The 17436-nt window shown below is 35.7% G+C and overlaps 1 protein-coding gene across 2 annotated transcripts in view; it reads left to right on the top strand.

Annotated features, from left to right (window-relative positions):
- Positions 1-17436, top strand: part of BTC (betacellulin) — a 54257-nt gene that overhangs the window by 15051 nt on the left and 21770 nt on the right. For both annotated transcript variants that reach the window (XM_011927176.1, XM_011927177.1), the window contains exon 2: positions 9685-9783. In XM_011927176.1, coding sequence (XP_011782566.1) covers positions 9685-9783 — 99 coding nt within the window. The remainder of the gene's footprint in view (positions 1-9684; positions 9784-17436) is intronic.

The following is a 17436-nucleotide window of genomic DNA, read 5'->3' as shown; positions in this document are numbered from 1 at the left end:
TTTGAATTACTATGGAAATTCAGTGAGCCCAAAACTTTTCATTCAAATTGTCACAATGTCTAACTGCCTGGTTTGGCCTTACTATAAAGGAATGGGAATCAAAAAGTCAAGTTTTGACACCTGATGATTTCTGAGAAACTGGCTTCAGGTTATTTTGGAGTTCCTATTAAATTTAGTCATTCAATCAATTTGTCACAAATTTAATAAAGGTAATAGTAAAAAAAAGTGGTGATTTACCGGCAAAGGCATTGTCATGTTGACAGTTTTCAGATACATGAATTAGTTTGTATATGACAGGTTGTTAAATTACTTTCCCTTCTGAGTTGTAAAAATATAAGATTGTGAAGTACTTTTATGAGTTACAAACCATATTATCAATCACTTTTAGCCTTTCCTAAACACCAAGATATTATTTCTACCAATTCAGAATAGAGTTTTACATTGGAGGAAGAAGGAGTTCATTTTTATTTTTCTGAATTTGAATGAACATACACTATTTGTAAAGACCCTCTTCTTTTTTTTTTTTTTTTTGCTCCTGTCTCTGCTTCCCATGTTGGCCCTGGAAACCCAGAAGCCTGTCTTTCAGTTTTAGAGAATAGGCAGTTCTCCAGAAGATATGATTTAAGAGAACTTGGAAAATCCCTCTTTGTCCTGGAAAACTGTTTCCCAGGAGATGTACTGATGCCCCAATTGCTCACTGTGTTGGGACACAAATATTGTGCACTTCCTAAGAGTCTTTCAACCACCTTCATTGCCTCTTGGTCAGCTCCTCCCCATGCCAAGTTGCTCCACTTTGAGACTTGGATAAAACACCATGTCCCGGGGCATGAGTTCTGGCCTCTCAGTCACCAAGGGGTCAGAATAGAGGGAGTTAATACTCAGTGGCGTGAATTTTGTCCAGTGGGAAATTGGCGATGAAAGTGATTGGCTCTGATACATTCTTCCTTCTTTCATTTTTTTTGTTTTCCAATGGACTGCTTCAAGGTGTGAGTCTTTTTCTTGAACCATTCATGTGGCCTACATACTAGTGAACTTGCTGTCTGAGCAAATTTCTGTGTTTCTCTGCATCTCACTTTGGTACTACACACTGCATGATAGATGCACACATTTTATTGTTTTGTCCCTTTTTTTTGCTTCATTTCCTTTTTTCCTTATTCTCACTACCCCAAGCTTGTAACTCTCAAATAAAGTGGTAATCCCTTAGTCTGTATATCAGGTTCTGCTTTCAAGGAAACCCAGGTTGAGACATTCTAGATTTTAGAGTGTTTCTTTTGAGTTAAATAATTTCTCTCTTTGCAGGTCTGCTTTGAAAGAAAATACATTTAGAAAGAAAAATCTGTTCAAGAATTGTGTTCTCCTTGGTGCCATGTTAAAGCAGAATGAGGACAATGGTTTATAGGTGGGCAAAAGGCAAGAAGAAGAAAAAGTAGAAAAGAGTTAACAAAAAAGGAGAACACTGTCATGTTTCACCCATTTCACAGTTTTCATCTCAGCTAACCACAAACCCAGTGTTAAACAATATTTTCACTCCCTATTTTTTTTTCAAACTCCACATTAGATAGGGTCTCTTTTTGGACTTGGAAATTACTCCGTGTATAGTATGCTTATTTAAGATTCTGTTTTCTTCCTAACAGTGAAGATGTAATAAGAAAGTTCCCCAAACGCTTATTGCTTTTACCCCTAGTGTTGATTTAAACTTAAAAACTTTATTTTTTACAAATTAGAGATATGATTTATAATTCACTTGATTTTTAGTTATTACTCTCTATGATCTGACTTTATCAGCTATATTTGTATTATTGAATCTTTTAACCAACCAACTGAATCAGTAATCCCAACTGTCATAAATGGTATGCTGAGTCACTGGCCAAACTCTTCTGAAAAACACAAAGAACTATGCATATAGAAGACGCCATATTCCTATTAATTAGCTGAGGCACGTTAACTTCAAATTTTTTTCACAAATTAGAAAGAACATGCAGATAGACCAAGATATAGTTTTGTCTCATTAAGTACATACGAAAAAGCATACTGTTGAATGTATGCATATATATGTATATTCATCTTTCATAGTGTATATCAGAAACATATTTTATACACAGTGAAATCACACTATAAATGTAGAAATTTGTCAATATCCACTTACGAGGCTGCGAATCTAGTTTCTTACTAGGGTAATTTAAATTTTTGTTCTTTTATTTCTGGTCACTTACAGCTACTATTTTTTGAGCGCTTACCCTGTGCAAGGCATTACCTAGGTTAAAAATTCATAATTTCTACCCTCCACCTTGTTTTAAGCACACAGCTAAATTTTTACCAGGCTATGTAAGTTAGGTATTATGGGCCTCAGTTTACAAAAGAGGACCCTGAAGCTCTGTGGTTGAGAAACTCAATCCTAATTATAAATGTGGTGCTTAAAAGGTCCTAAGATTCAAAAACAGCTCCATTTGACCCCAAAGCTGCCTTTTCTCCATTACTCTGCACTGCTTCTCTTTAATATAAATAAAATTATAGTGGCGTGACTATGAAATATTCTTCTAATTTCTGCTTATGTTCATAGGTTGATAAATTCTTCTTTGACTTAAAGCTAGATTTTCTAATGAGACATGGAATGTGATTCTAATCTTAAATAACACAATATGGCAAGGAATCACTGGATTTAGTATACATAAGTAGAAGTTTGGAGTGTATCTAGGAAGATGTCCTGAATCATCAGAATATAAATGAATGGATATTTTGTGATATTATATTTATTTTTAAAATACAAAATGCACTTGGCTCTAAAAATGGAAAATTCAGCTCACAGATGAGGCAAATACAACATACATGACTGTTTAAGTTGGTCATATATGATCTTTTTAAATAGTTGACCCAGCTGGTGTAGTACTTACCTCAGCATTAGCAGTGACTTTGAGACAGCGTGTCATGCTCCTTGTCAGGCTGCCTCTTTTTGAATGCTCGTATTGTTTACGCTGACTTCATTCCCCATGCTGACTGATGGGGATAATACTTTTAATACATTCTGTAATATTTAACTTGAGAATCTCAAAATGCATAAAAGTAAATACAGCCATGATTCACTGAAGTAGAATTGGGTTTATTTTCCTTTTGTCTTTAATTTTGTGAGTGGAGTTGATATTTTAAAACTATCCCCAGAAATAGGGACTAATTTCTAGTCACTTAGCAAATGCAGTTAACATTATTTTATTTTGTTTTTATTGCTTTAATGCACCTGAGAAATTCTTCAGGTCATGCAAAGCAGGGAGGTATGGACAATAGGTTGAATGAAAGAATCAGACAACAAAAAGATTGTGAAATATTTGAATGATAGGTGAAATCTGACCAAAAAAAAATTTAAAAGGAAAAAGTGTAAAAACCATTTTCTTAAGGTAAAAAAAATGCAACAAAACAGAACTACAGCAATGAAAGAAGGAAACCATAAATACATTGCTTTCCAGCATTGTAGAAGATAGAGGAGCTTCATTTTACGGTAAGGAGAATAAAACCCCGGTATTAATGTGACAGGCAAAAAGGGCTGCTGTGTTATGGGGAGCTCCCAGTGTGGGGTCTGAAAGCCCCACTTCATTCTCTCTTTACCAGACCATGTGGGATGGCACTTTATTTTGACTTTGCATTTAGAACAGGATGACAAGGCTTGTGAGGGGTCTTGATGATACCATAAAATATGATAGAAGGAACCAGGATGTTTAGCCTGAAGAAGTGAAATTCTTTCAGGAAGGCTTGATAGCTGGCTTCAAGTATATGATAATCTGTCAAGGAAAAGAGAGCTTAGACTTATTTTAGGTGACTACAAAGAGCAGAGTAAAATAACAGGAAGGCAAAAAAACCAGCTCAATATAAAGAAGCATTTAGAGCTTTAGAAGTAGGTGGTTAATTTTTTTGAATGAATGAATGATCATGATTGAAAGAATTGATGAATTGTCTCCTTGAAATGGCATATTTTGGAAGAGATTGTAATTTCTGTGCTGAAATTTTAAATATAGGCTTGATGAACTTTCCCAGAGGATGATTTCTGGGGAGTTGAGAGTTAGTTGGTGGGAAATTTTAAACTTTTAGTTTTTACTAATTCTAAATTTCAACATAACCTATGATCTTTTTGAGTGGAAATCTTACTATGTTTTCTACAGCTGAGTATCATATTTTCCTTCATTTTCTTTAAGATACAATTCATGCTTTCCCTGATAAAGATGATTATTTTAATAATGTATGTTCCTTTAAACGTTCTTATTTCACTGGATTTTCAGAATTCTGCCCTTAATCAGCCTTTTCTTTTCACATTGCCTTTTTTTTTGAGAAGTCTATTCTCATGGAATTAAATTCCAGTTTATTTTCCATGATTCCCCAAAATAGAACCTGTAGCTTGGCTTTGCTCCAAAGTTCTGGATCTACACCTCATCTACTGTCTTCTAGATGAGCCACAGTCATCTCAAAGTCAGTGACCCAAACTGAATTCCTCTCTACACCCAACCTGTTTCCCTTCTGTGTACCTTGTATCTTTGTGATTGGTACCACAATCCAGACAGTTATTCAAGTGGCAAACTCTGGGGTCATCCCAGACTCCTTTTTTTCACTTCCAGTCACCAGGTCTTTCATATTTCATTTATGGCTATCCCTTATAGGCCTTTCTTCTTTTCTGCATACCCGGAGCTACAATCTTGGTTTAGGTGTGTCTGAATCACCCATGCTGATATTAAAGTAGCCTTTTCAAAATGGAAAAAATAAAAAGATGATTCTGTTGTTTCTCACTTGAAACTTTTCAGTGGTCTCAACTTAACTGCATAACAGAATCCCAACTAATCCACATGGCATTTAGGCCTTTTGTTGCCTACTTTCTTGCCAGGCTCCTCTTCCATCACAATCCCCACCTACCCTCCAAAGAAGCAGGAAAAGTTGTGCTGTTTCATGCCATGTCTTTTAACAAGTTATTCCTTTTGCTTACTACAAGTTGTTCGTCTTTTTTTTTTTTTTAAGAATGCCCTGGTTAACTATGACTTTATTTATCCTTTTCTTAAAAATTAATTATATTTTTAATAAAATGATAAATATACATTTTTTAATTAAAAAAATCCGTACTAAGAGGCTTATAACAGTAAATAGCAAATCTTTGCACCATACTTTTCTGCCTCTCTACCAACCACTTTTGACTCTTTTTGATGTTTCTTCTGGTATTCAACTGTTTACTGCAAATAATTTCCTTATAATGCTACTTCTTGACTTGTCAGGTTTAGACTTTATGTGCTGACCTTTTCTTCTCTCATAATTCCGGGACTGATACTCAAAATATTCAAGAACTGGCACAGCACACACTGATTAGTCACAACCAGTTGTCCCATATGGTATATGTGGGCTAATTACTGGCCCTGAGTTTATGAACGTATTTTGTTAAATTATCAATATTGATATTATTATAACCACATAAATATTATCCACTGCTGAAACAATTAACATATTATGATTATTATCTTGTTTACACATTTTTTTTTGTTTTTTATAAAAGTTATTAACTGATGCTTTTAAAAATCATTTATTCCTCATTAAGAACTCATGGCAAATCTCAATTTCTCCGTGAAGTCTTTGCCACTAAGCAGAGTTGATTCTCTCTCCTATTACTTCTGCATTATCATCGTTGTTGTACATATTATACTGTACCTTAAAGATTTGTGTGTCAGGCCAGGCTTGGTGGCGCGTGCCTGTAACCCTGGCAGTTGGGGAGGCTGAGACGGGTGTATCACTTGAGGTCAGGAGTTCAAGACCAGCCTGGTCAACACAGTGAAACCCCATCTCTACTAAAAATACAAAAATTAGCCAGGCATGGTGGCAGGCACCTATAATCCCAGCTACTCGGGAGGCTGAGGCATGAGAATCGCTTGAACCTGGGGGGTAGAGGCGGCAGTGAGCCGAGATTGTGCCGCTGCCCTCTAGCCTGGGAAACAGTGAGGCTCTGTCTCAAAAAAAGAAAAAAGAAAAAGAAAGTAAAAGTGCGTGTCTATCTTACCAGAATGTGATCTCCTTGAGGTTAATGATAATACCTGTGTCTGTTATCTTAGAGCCTTCAGTGTCTTGAGTCTTGCACCTGTGTCAAATACATAGTCTTAATAAATATTCATTGTATTGGCCGGGCGCGGTGGCTCAAGCCTGTAATCCCAGCACTTTGGGAGGCCGAGACGGGCGGATCACGAGGTCAGGAGATCGAGACCATCCTGGCTAACACGGTGAAACCCCGTCTCTACTAAAAAATACAAAAAACTAGCCGGGCGACGTGGCGGGCGCCTGTAGTCCCAGCTACTCGGGAGGCTGAGGCAGGAGAATGGCCTAAACCCAGGAGGCGGAGCTTGCAGTGAGCTGAGATCCGGCCACTGCACTCCAGTCTGGGCGGCAGAGCGAGACTCCGTCTAAAAAAAAAAAAAAAAAAAAAAAAAAAATTCATTGTATTATGAATGAACAGGAGTGTCCTTTTTCTTTATGGCAGCCTTTATTGTTTAGGAGATAGTTTTGTGAGCATTTATCTGGTTTCTGAGTCTCTTTTTACAGATCACAAACTCAAATACCTGTTAGGGCCTGAATACTTAAAAGAGATAAGTGCAGGAAGCCTCATGGGTCTGGGGCACTTAAAGGGGTCACCTGCTTCTTAGTTTCAGCCAGTTGTTGCTAGGAAAGTATTTTAGATCTGTCTTGCCAGATCTTCCACTATTTCAATGGAAGAAGGAAATTCAGGTTTAATATGAACTGCCTTGATTCAATTATTAAAAACTGTGAAGGTCAGGCAAATGCTTCTTCAGGCTCGCTTTGGTTCACACCCACCAACTTGTGACCTGTAGGTTGCTGGGGTGGGCAGGAAGAGAAGCAATGTATGCTCTGCTTGGTTTGGGAGCTGGCTTGGCTGAGGATACCTCCTCCCCATGCTTTGCCTCCACCTGTGAGGACAGTAACCTCCTTTTGCCAACTGACACCAGCATGTGAAACGAGGCTTAGCAGAAGGAGCCTGGGCCGTAGTCCCCAGCCTATGGGGATGTTTGAAGGCCTCAGCAGGGTTTCAAAGGAATTGGAACTCCCTCTGTGAGTGGAACTGGAGAATAATGGGTTAAATTATAAGTAATAGCGAGAAGGCGTGCAACTGGACTGCAAGTTGTATAGCATGTGCCAAGCCACGTGCTCTTTTTAAAAATAAACTTAAGTTTTACAATAACCCCGAGAAGGAGATACTACCATCCTCAGGTTGCAGATGCAGAATCTCTATGAGATTTAGAGATTTTTTATTTTTATTTTTAATTTTTAGTTCCCATCATTAGAAGAGATTAAGGCCTCCTATTACTGCCCATGAAGAAAACCCATGGATGGGATTTTAGAAATGAATTAAACATATTTTATTATTTTCCACTAGAAATTGCTCCTGGGATTTTTGAATATAAAGAGTTTTCTTGTTCATGTATAGATTGATTCATTCAGTCTTTTAACATTTGTTGAATATTCGTTAAATTCTGTATTAGGCACCAGGATTACAAAGATGAATAATATAAAATTCCTGTGCTTCAGAAGCCCTAAATGATTGTTTGTTTCTATTTGTTCTAAGTGTGAAGGAAAGGGCAGGTGCTGGGAGAAAATGTGTAAATAATCTAGAAATTTGGTAGCCAAATTACAGTTGACAAAGGAAATACATGAGTCACCTCTTTTTTCTTGTTGCAACAGATAAAATGTGCTTTAAGAAAGCTTAGAAAGTACAAATAAGGAAAAATTAAGAAAAGTGTTGCCTTCAGGAAATTGTGAGCAACTCTCTACTTATTCACCTTTTGACTATATGGATAGGTTTTTACATATGTTTGAATATCATCTTTTAATGACTGAATAGTATTTTGTTGCATGAAGGTAGTTCAATGTACTTAATCCTCTATTGTCAGTTATTTAGGTAATCTATATATTTTTTTAAACTCATGCCATTTTGTAGCTAAATGTCCTTATTTAACGTGAATTATTTCCTTAGGAAAAACCATTAGCAATGTAATTACTGAATTTAAGACTTATACATTGTGTTTTCATTTGCTTTTGTGTTTTGTATAGTGCTAAATTGTCCTCAAGGAAAGCAGTACTAATTTACCCATCACCAGTGGATTTGAGTTTCCATTTCTCTTTACTGTTACCCATGCTAGGTACAATTTCTTTCTTTAAAAAAATGTTCCACTTAGATAGCTATAAAAGAGTCTCTCTTTTAAAAGACCCTTTTGAAAACTCTTGACCTTTGAATTTGCTAGCCACTATTGCTTTCTGGTACAGTAGTAGCACTTTGTGTTATGGTTAATTGGCTCCACAGCTTGGGGGCAACTTCAAGATTTTGCGATCTAGCACATCCTATTCACCTGTGTGTTCCTGTATGTCCATGAATGTTTGTTGAACGAAATTGAATTGGAGAATATCTGTAAGTTTAGAAATCATTAGATGTATAAATTTCAATACAACTGGTGGACAGACTATTTTATTCTTGTCAGTTGCATAATAATAAGTAATTTTTATTGCACGTTGCTTACATACCAGCACCGTGTTAAGTGCTTTTCATAGTTATCTGGCAAAAACAGCACTTAAACTCAAGACCAGCTAATTCCTAAGCCATCTTTCTCTTTCTTGACTTTCCTCCCTCTTCTCTTCTTTTTTTTTCTATTCTTTCCTCCTATTATTATGGACATGTTTAAACATATACGAACTAGAGAGGACAACATAATGAACCTTGATATACCCACCATCAGCTTCAGCAATTATCAATATGTAGCCAACCTTATTTCATCCATGCCTTTTCATCACTTCTTTGTATCCTCCTTCTCATGTTGAATTATTTCAAAGCAAACGTCAGATACATCAATTTTATCCATAATTACACACACACACACACACACACACACACACACACACACACACACACACGATATAGACCCTGTTTTTTAACCTTAACCACAATATCATTATCATACTTTAAAATATCTATAACTTTTTTTAAATATTATCTAGTGTTCAGTCAGTGTCAAATTTCCCTAATTATCTCGTAAGTGATCTTTTCTGGTTGGTTTGTTTGAATTAGTATCTACACAACTACTGCACATCATATTCTGAACCATTCTAACCACAGCATGGCATTCTTCTCTACCCTGTAAAACAGGTGGCCTGTCCTTCTCAGAAACAGAGATTCTTAGCTGAAGGAACCTAAAATTTTTAAAGAATTCCCATGGATCAAATATCTCCCCAGAAAGAAGCACACTCAGTTGTTAACACCTGAGAAACACTGGGTCTGTGTGGAATGGAGAAGGCACTCTGCTTGCCATGGAGGTTCACCATCCACTGTCCCTGGAAATTCATCAGTGTATTCACTGAGGGACTGGGAATTCAGCTACTCTTACTTCTGCTTTTGTTATAAGGCTCCTTCACAAGCTATGGCCAAGTTTCTTCCTTAAGATCCATAGTTAGATATAAGTGATGGTGACTTGAAAATTCATTCTTCAGCAATGAGCTGAAAATGTGCAGCATGCTGGCCTCTGTATCTCTTCTGGGAGTGAATGACTTGGAAATGGAAACCATAGGTTTTTATTTTTATAAATGTGTGAAATGGGTGATGACTTTGATAGACTGTTTCACAATAAGCAAATTTTCATGTCTGGTTTTGGTTGTGTTTTGAACTTGAAGGTCTAGTGATCCTCCACTGTGTAGTGGCAGATGAAAATTCCACCAGAAGTCCTGAAACCAATGGCCTTCTCTGTGGAGACCCTGACGCAAACTGTGCAGGTAATGTTTAACAAACTTTATATTCAAATCTGAGTTTTAATTTTCTGATAATAATAGTACTCACAATACTAGGTAATTATTTGAGCACATATTGAAGTACCAGCCACTGTGCTAAGTGCTTTATGTACAGTAGTTCATCACTACTCACAAGAGCCCTCTGAGCTAGATAATGCTTTTCATTTTATTTCAAGGAAAAAACCTACAAAGATTAAGTAACTTGCCAAAGGTCACACAGCTGGAAAATAGCAAATCTGGAATTCAAACGCAGGTCTTTCTGATTCTAGTGACTCTAGTCAGTCACTGTATTTTGGGTCACAGATGCATGTTCCAGACTCTAGCATGTGATATCTTAGTCTGGATTCATGAAAAGCTGACATATTCTACTCAAAGTTAAATTCCTTTTTTCTTTTCTATTTCTTAGTTAAAAGAAGGGAAGAAGGCAAGGATTTTACATATTTTACCTTGGAGATGCTTGAATTAGTGTTCTGAAACTTATCAGTCTAAGGCAGGAGTTGGCCTTAGTAAGGGGTTAGGTAATAAGAGTTTTAGGCTTTGTGGGTCATGATGTCTTTGTCACAACTACTCAACACTGCCATTGTACTGTGAAAGCAGTCATAGACACTATGCAAATGAATAGGTTGGGCTCTGTTCCAATAAAGCTTTAGTTAGAGAAACAGGCTGTGGGCCAGATATGATGCTTGGACTACAGTTTGCTGACCCCTGGTCTAAGGTTATGTTTGTTCTGTATAGATTGTATGGTCTGGTCTTCTCCTGGGGTTATTTCTGACTTAAAAAAAAGAAAACAAAACACAGGCCAACTAAAAAAGTAGGGTGCAGTGGAGAAGAGCCTCCTGTATTCCCTGGAAACTTCTATGAACTGGGAGTATGGTGACTTGGTGTAAACTGCTCCTTTCCTAGCACTCTTGGGAAGTTGTAACAGAGCCAGGAACACACTGAGCAAGTCTTCCTGATGTGACTCATCAGTCCCAGCCCAATTTTCCCCTTTCATCCCTCACAGTAGTGGGTGGTCAGAGGGTGCTCATCGGCTGTAGAATCTAATGATGTCTTAGGTCATGTTTGGGTCTTGTCATCCTCATAGGCAGAAGAACAAGGCCAACTTTATGTGTTCATGTGTTTTTCTTCAGTCTGGTTTCAAATGTCTTCAGTGATGGCATTTTTTCACATTTCCCTTGGGAAATTATTCCATAATTTGATGACAGACAATGTTCAAAAATCTTCCTCATCATCATCCTAAATGTGTTTTCTAATTTTATTTTTATTGTAGTAAGAACATTTAACATGAAGCCTCCCCTTTTAACAAATTTAAAGTGGGCAATACAATATTGTTAACTATAGATTAGCAGATCTCTTCAAATGTATCAATCTTGCACTAACTGAAACTTTGTATGCATTGAATAGCAACTCCCCAAGCCTCCAGCAACCACCATACTACTATCTGCTTCTATAAATTTGGCTATTTTAGATGCCTCATATAAGTAGAGGCATTCATATTATATTTGTCTTTTTGCGACTGTCTTATTTCACTTAGTAAAATTTCTTTCAGGTTCATCCATGTTGTCACGATGGCAGTATTTTTCTCTTTTGTAAGGCTGAATAATATTCTATGTATGTACTGTACTTTCTTCATCCATTAATCTATCAGTAGACTCTTGGGTTGCTTCCACCTTTTGACTTTTATGAAATAATGCTACAATAAACATGGGAATACAAGTATCTCATTGAGATCCTGATTTTTATTAGGTTATTTGCTTTCTTGTTATTGAGTTGTAAGAATTCTTTATGTATTTTGGATATGTGTAATCAATATGTTTTGTATAGTGCTAAATTGTCCTCAAGAAAAGCAGTACTAATTTACCCATCACAATGGATTTGAGTTCCCATTTCTCTTAACTGTTATAACTTCTAACCCTGTCTCTGCACAGCCCAAACTCTGTTGTTTCTTTTGCTGCGAAGAAGCTTTTTCATTTGACATAGTCCCACTTGTTTATTTCACTTTTGTCATCTGTGCTTTTGGTGTCACATCTAAGAAATCATTGCCAAGACTAATGTCAAGAAGTGTTATCTTACGTTTTCTTGCAGGAATTTTACTGTTTCAGGTCTTAAATATAAGTCTTCAGTCCATTTTGAGTTGATTTTTGTGTAATGTAACAAGCGAGTCCAATTTCATTCTTTTGCATGTGGATATCTAGTTTTCAAACATCATTTGTTTAAGAGACTACCCTTTCCTCTTTGTGTATTCTTAGTATCCTTTCTAAACATCAGTTGTTCATATATTCATGGGTTTATTGTTTGGCTGTCTACTCTGTTCTATTGGTCTTTATGTATGTCTTTATACCAGAACCATGCTGTTTTAATTATTGCAGCTTTGTAATATGTTTTAAAACCAGGAAGAATGATACCTCCAACTTTGTTCTTGCTCAAGATTGTTTCGGCTATCCAGGGTCCTTTGCAGTTTCCTTTGAATTTTAAATTTGGTTTTCCATTTCTGTAAAAAAAAGTCATTGGAATTTTGATAGTCAATCTATAGATCACTTTGTGTAGTATGGACATTTTAACAATATTAAATCTTTTGGTCCACAAAAACAAGATGTCTTTTTATATAGTTTTGTCTTTTTTAAATCCTTTAATTAATATTTTATAGTTTTCAGTGTACAAGTCTTTCATTTATTTAGTTAAGTTTATTCCTAGATGTTTTATTCTTTTTGATGCTATCGTAAGTTAGTTTATTTTTTACTTTGCTTTTTGAACAGTTTGTGATTAGTGTATATAAATACAACTGTTTTTTCATGTTTATTTTGTATCCTACAACTTTGCTGAATTTGTAAATTACTTCTTACAGTTTGTGTGTATTTGTATATGTGTGTTTGTGTCTGTGTGTAGTCTTTAGAATTTTACATGTTTAAGATCATGTCATCTTCAAGCAGAGATAAGATTCTTTTTTTCCAATTTAGATTCCTTTTATTTTTTTTTTTCCTAATTGCTCTGACTAGGACTTCCTGCACTATGTTGAATAGAAGCAGTTAGACTGGGCATTCTTGTCTTGCTCCTGATCTTAGAGGAAAAGCTTTCTAATTTTTTACCATTAAGTACCATGTTAGTTGGGGGTTTACATATAAGGCCTTTCTTATGTTGTGGTAATTTCCTTCTATTACTAGTTTGTTAAAAGCTATTATGTAAGGGTGTTGAATTTTGTCAAAATGAATTATGAATGAGTCTATATTCATTAAGGACATTGCCCTGTAGTTTTCTTTTCTTATAATGTCTTTGTTTAACTTTGCTATCAGGGCAATCCTGGCTTCGTAAAATGTTTTTGGAAGTGTTTCTTCCTCTTCAATTTTTTGAAAGAGTTTAAGGATTGGAATTACATATTTCAATGTTTGATAGAATTCACTAGTGGAGGCATCTGGACCCGGGCCTTTATTTGTGGAGGTTTTAGATTATGAGCAATTTCCTTATTAGTCATAGGTCTGTTCATATTTTCTGTTTCTTTATGATTCAATCATGGTTGGTTGTTTGTTTCTAGGAATTTATCTGCTTCTTCTCGGTTATTCAATTTTCATAGTAGTCTAATATAACCCTTTTTATTTCTGTGACATCAGTTCAAAAAGCACAAAAAATAGAAAAAGCTTATAGAATAAGATATAAAGAAAATATTATTGTAGAGCTGTACAGTGTGTTTGTGTTTTCGGCTGTTATTACAAGAGTCAAAGGAAAAATTAATAAAAAAGTTTATACAATAAAAAGTTAATAGTAAATTAAAGTTGATTATTGAAGAAAGAATTTTTTTATAATACAAATGTATTGTAGCCTAAGAGTACAATGTTTATAAAGTCTACGGTGGTTTATGATAATGTCCTAGGCCATCATGTTCACTCACCACTTACTCACTGACTTACCTAGAGCAGCTTCTAGCCTTGCAAGCTCCTTTCATAGTAAGTGCCTTATATAGATATACTATTTGCAAACTTTTATATCATATTTTTACTGTACCTTTTCTGTGTTTAGATACAAAAATGCTCACCATTGTGTTATGATAGTCTACAGTATTCAGTACAGTAACATGCTATATAGGTTTGTAGCCTCAGAGCAATAAGCTATACCATATAACTAAGGTGTATATAGGCTACACCATCTAGGTTTGTGTAAGTACACTCTATGATGTTTGCTCAATGAGAAAACTGCCTAATAATGCATTTCTCCAAACATATTCCTGTCATTAAGTGATGGATAACTATATATCATCCTGGGCCTTTCTGGCTTACAAGGTTTCTGCTGAGAAATACACTGAGTGTGATGGAGGTTCCTTTGTGCTTGAAAAGTAATTTTCATCTTGCTCCTCTCAAAATTGTCTGTTTATTTTGAACTTTTGATAATTTGATTGTAAGGTGTCTTGGTGCGGATTTCTTTGGGTTTATGTTTTTGAAATTTGTTGGTCTTCTGAATATGTATGTACATTTCTTTCCTTAGATTTGGTAAGTTTGGGGCATTATTTCTTTGAATAAGCTTTCTGCCCCTTTCTATTTTTCCTCTTGGACTACTATCAGATATATATTGGTCTGCCTGTAATTATGGTGTTTCATAAGTCCTTTAAGCTTTTTCACTTTTTAAAATTCTTTTTTAATTTTTGCTCCTATGATTGTGTAATTTCCAATTATCTGTCTTGAAGTTCACTAATCCTGTCTTTTGCTTGACACAGTCTGCTGTTGAACCCATCTATTGAATTTTCCAGCTTAGTTACTGAATTATCCAGCTTGAAAATTTATGTTTGATTAAAAAAATTTTTTCTACCTCTTTCTTGAAAATTTCACTTTGTTCATGTATTGTTCTCCTGTCTTCACTGAGCATCTTTATGATAGTTATTTTGAATTCTCTGTCAAATAAATTTTACATCTTCATTTCATTAGTGTTTTTTTTTTCTTTAGGATATATTTACCTGTTCCTTCATTTTTCTTAACTTGCTGTGTTGGTGTCTGTGCATTGGAGAAAATAGCTACCTCTCCTCTCTTCATGGACTGGCCTTATGAAGGAAGAGACTCTCATTAATCAGTCTGATTGAAGATTTGGGGGCCCTTCAAGGCTTTGTGCTAGTCCAACTCTCTTTGTTCTGAGATCTAGGAACTTTTCTTCTGATCATGCAGTGCTGTGTTAGGGGTAGGGATTATGATGAGAGACTGTCTCAGATTTTTTTTACCTTCTTCATTGTGGCTGCTTTTGCATTCACTTAGAGGACAGGAGCTTCTCAACTATTTTCTGAATTTCTTACAAGAGAATTTGTCTTTGTTTTGTAATGTTGACTCAGTGTGTTTGTGGAGGGTAGGATAGTTGGAGGCTTTCTATTCTGCCATCTTGATGATGTTACTCCTCTTTTTTCTTTTCTTTAAAACAGTTTTTATTTCACTAGTTTTGGGGGAATGCCCATCAATGATAGACTGGATAAAGAAAATGTGGCACATATACACCATGGAATATTATGCAGCCTTAAAAAAGAATGAGTTCATGTCCTTTGCAGGGACATGGATGAAGCTGGAAACCATCTTTCTCAGAAAACTAACACAGTAACAGAAAACCAAACACCAAATGTTCTCACTCATAAGTGGGAATGGACGCAGGGAGGGAAGCATCACACACCAGGGCCTGTTGAGGGATGGGTGGCAAGGGGCGGGAGAGCATTAGGAAAAATACCTAATGCATGGGGGGCTTAAAACCTAGATGACTTGACTGGTTGATAGATGCAGGAAACCACCATGGTATGTGTATACCTATGTAACAAACCTGCACATTCTGCACATGTATCCCAGAACTTAAAGTAAAATTTAAAAAAATAGTTTTGGAGGTACAGGTGGTTTTGGTTGCATGGGTAAGCTCTTCAGTGGTGATTTCTAAGATTTTAGTTCACCCATCACCCAAGCAGTGTACACTATATCCACTATGTAGTCTTTTATTCCTCACCCTGCTCCCAATCTTCCCCTCTCAGTCCCCAAAGTTTATTATAGCTGTCTTGTGCCTTTGCATCTGATATTGTTTGACTGTGTCCCCACCCAAATCTCACATTGACTTGTAATAATCCCCAGGTGTCAAAGGCAGCAGGGCCAGGTGGAAATAACTGATTCATGGGGGCGATTTCCCCCATACTGTTCTCATAGTGTTGAATAAGTCTCACGAGTCCTGATGTTTTTATAAATGGGAGTTCCCCTGCACAAGCTCTCTTGCCTGCTGCCATGTAAGACATGACTTTGCTCCTCAATCACTGTCTGCCATGATTGTGAGGCCTCCCCAACCATGTGAAACTATGAGTCAATTAAACTTCTTCCTTTTATAAGTTACCTAGTGTTGGGTATGTCTTTATTAGCAGCATGAGGACAGATTAATAGAGCATCTTCATAGCTTATCTCCCACTTATAAGTGAGAACATACACTATTTGGTTTCCCATTCCTGCATTACTTCTCTTAAAATAATGGCCTCCAGTTCCATCAAAGTTGCTACAAAAGACATTATTTTGTTCCTTTTTATGGTCAAGTAGTATTTCATGGTGTATATAAACCACATTTTCTTTATCCATTCATTGGTTGATGGGCGCTGTTTTCTAATTTTTTATGTACTACAAATGGATGTAGTTTTTATATGTCTCTCTAATACCTTTTAACAAAAAGAGGGGTCTAAGAAAATCCTTGAACAGAATAATCCCCAGTCTCTCACTCTAAGCCATTTTTCTGTCTTAGGCAGCTCTCTGCTTCCAGCACCAAAATTTTCATTTTCGAAGTCTATGCCCATCATTGCAGACCTTCCCATCACACGTTTTCCATAGTAACTCAGTGACATGTTGCAGCCTGAATGGTCTTAGCGTGCCACAGGTCTAATCACTCACTGTGTAAAAGCCGGTTTCCCACAGTGTAGAGGCTACAGTATATGATCTTTATTTTTAATTTTTTAAAATTTAATTACCCATTTTTGCATTATTTGCATAGTTTTAGCTTTTAAATTTATCTCTATTTTTTTCTCTGGAGGATCACTGAGGAAGTAGTTATTTTTGTTCACCCACTCAAATCCATAATTTTCTCTGAATTAGTTGTAATTTCTTTTCTGAGACATAGTCTGGGGACATGTCCAAATAATTATTTTTTGGTATATTTTCTGTTTTCTTTAAAATTTATTATGATTATTTTTAATTGACACAATAATTATACATATTTATAGGATACAGTGGGCTATTTCAACGCATGTATACAATGTGCAGTGATCAAATGGATAATTAGCACGTATCTATCACCTCAAGCATTTATCATTTTTTTTTGATTAGAGTGAGAAAATAAATTTTTTATTAGTTCACATTTGTCATTTTTTCAATAGAATATAATTTACATGGCTTGACCAAATTAATCTAGAACTGTATCCAGTAGTTTCTATTTTTAAATAAACAAGTTTTTTAATTTAACAGTTTGGTGGATAATGCTGGTGTCATTTTGTACAGCTGCTTTGATTAACTTTGTTTCTTTTTTTTAGTTATTTTTTATTTTTTAATTTTTATTTATTTATTTATTTTTATTATACTTTAAGTTCTAGGGTGCATGTGCATAACGTGCAGGTTTGTTACATATGTATACTTGTGCCATGTTGGTGTGCTGCACCCATCA

Source organism: Colobus angolensis, unplaced genomic scaffold (assembly GCF_000951035.1).
Source record: "Colobus angolensis palliatus isolate OR3802 unplaced genomic scaffold, Cang.pa_1.0 Scaffold70, whole genome shotgun sequence".
NCBI classification, from domain to species: domain Eukaryota; kingdom Metazoa; phylum Chordata; class Mammalia; order Primates; family Cercopithecidae; genus Colobus; species Colobus angolensis.
The sequence above is the reverse complement of the archived record's forward strand: the minus strand, read 5'-3'. Positions and strand labels throughout refer to the sequence as shown.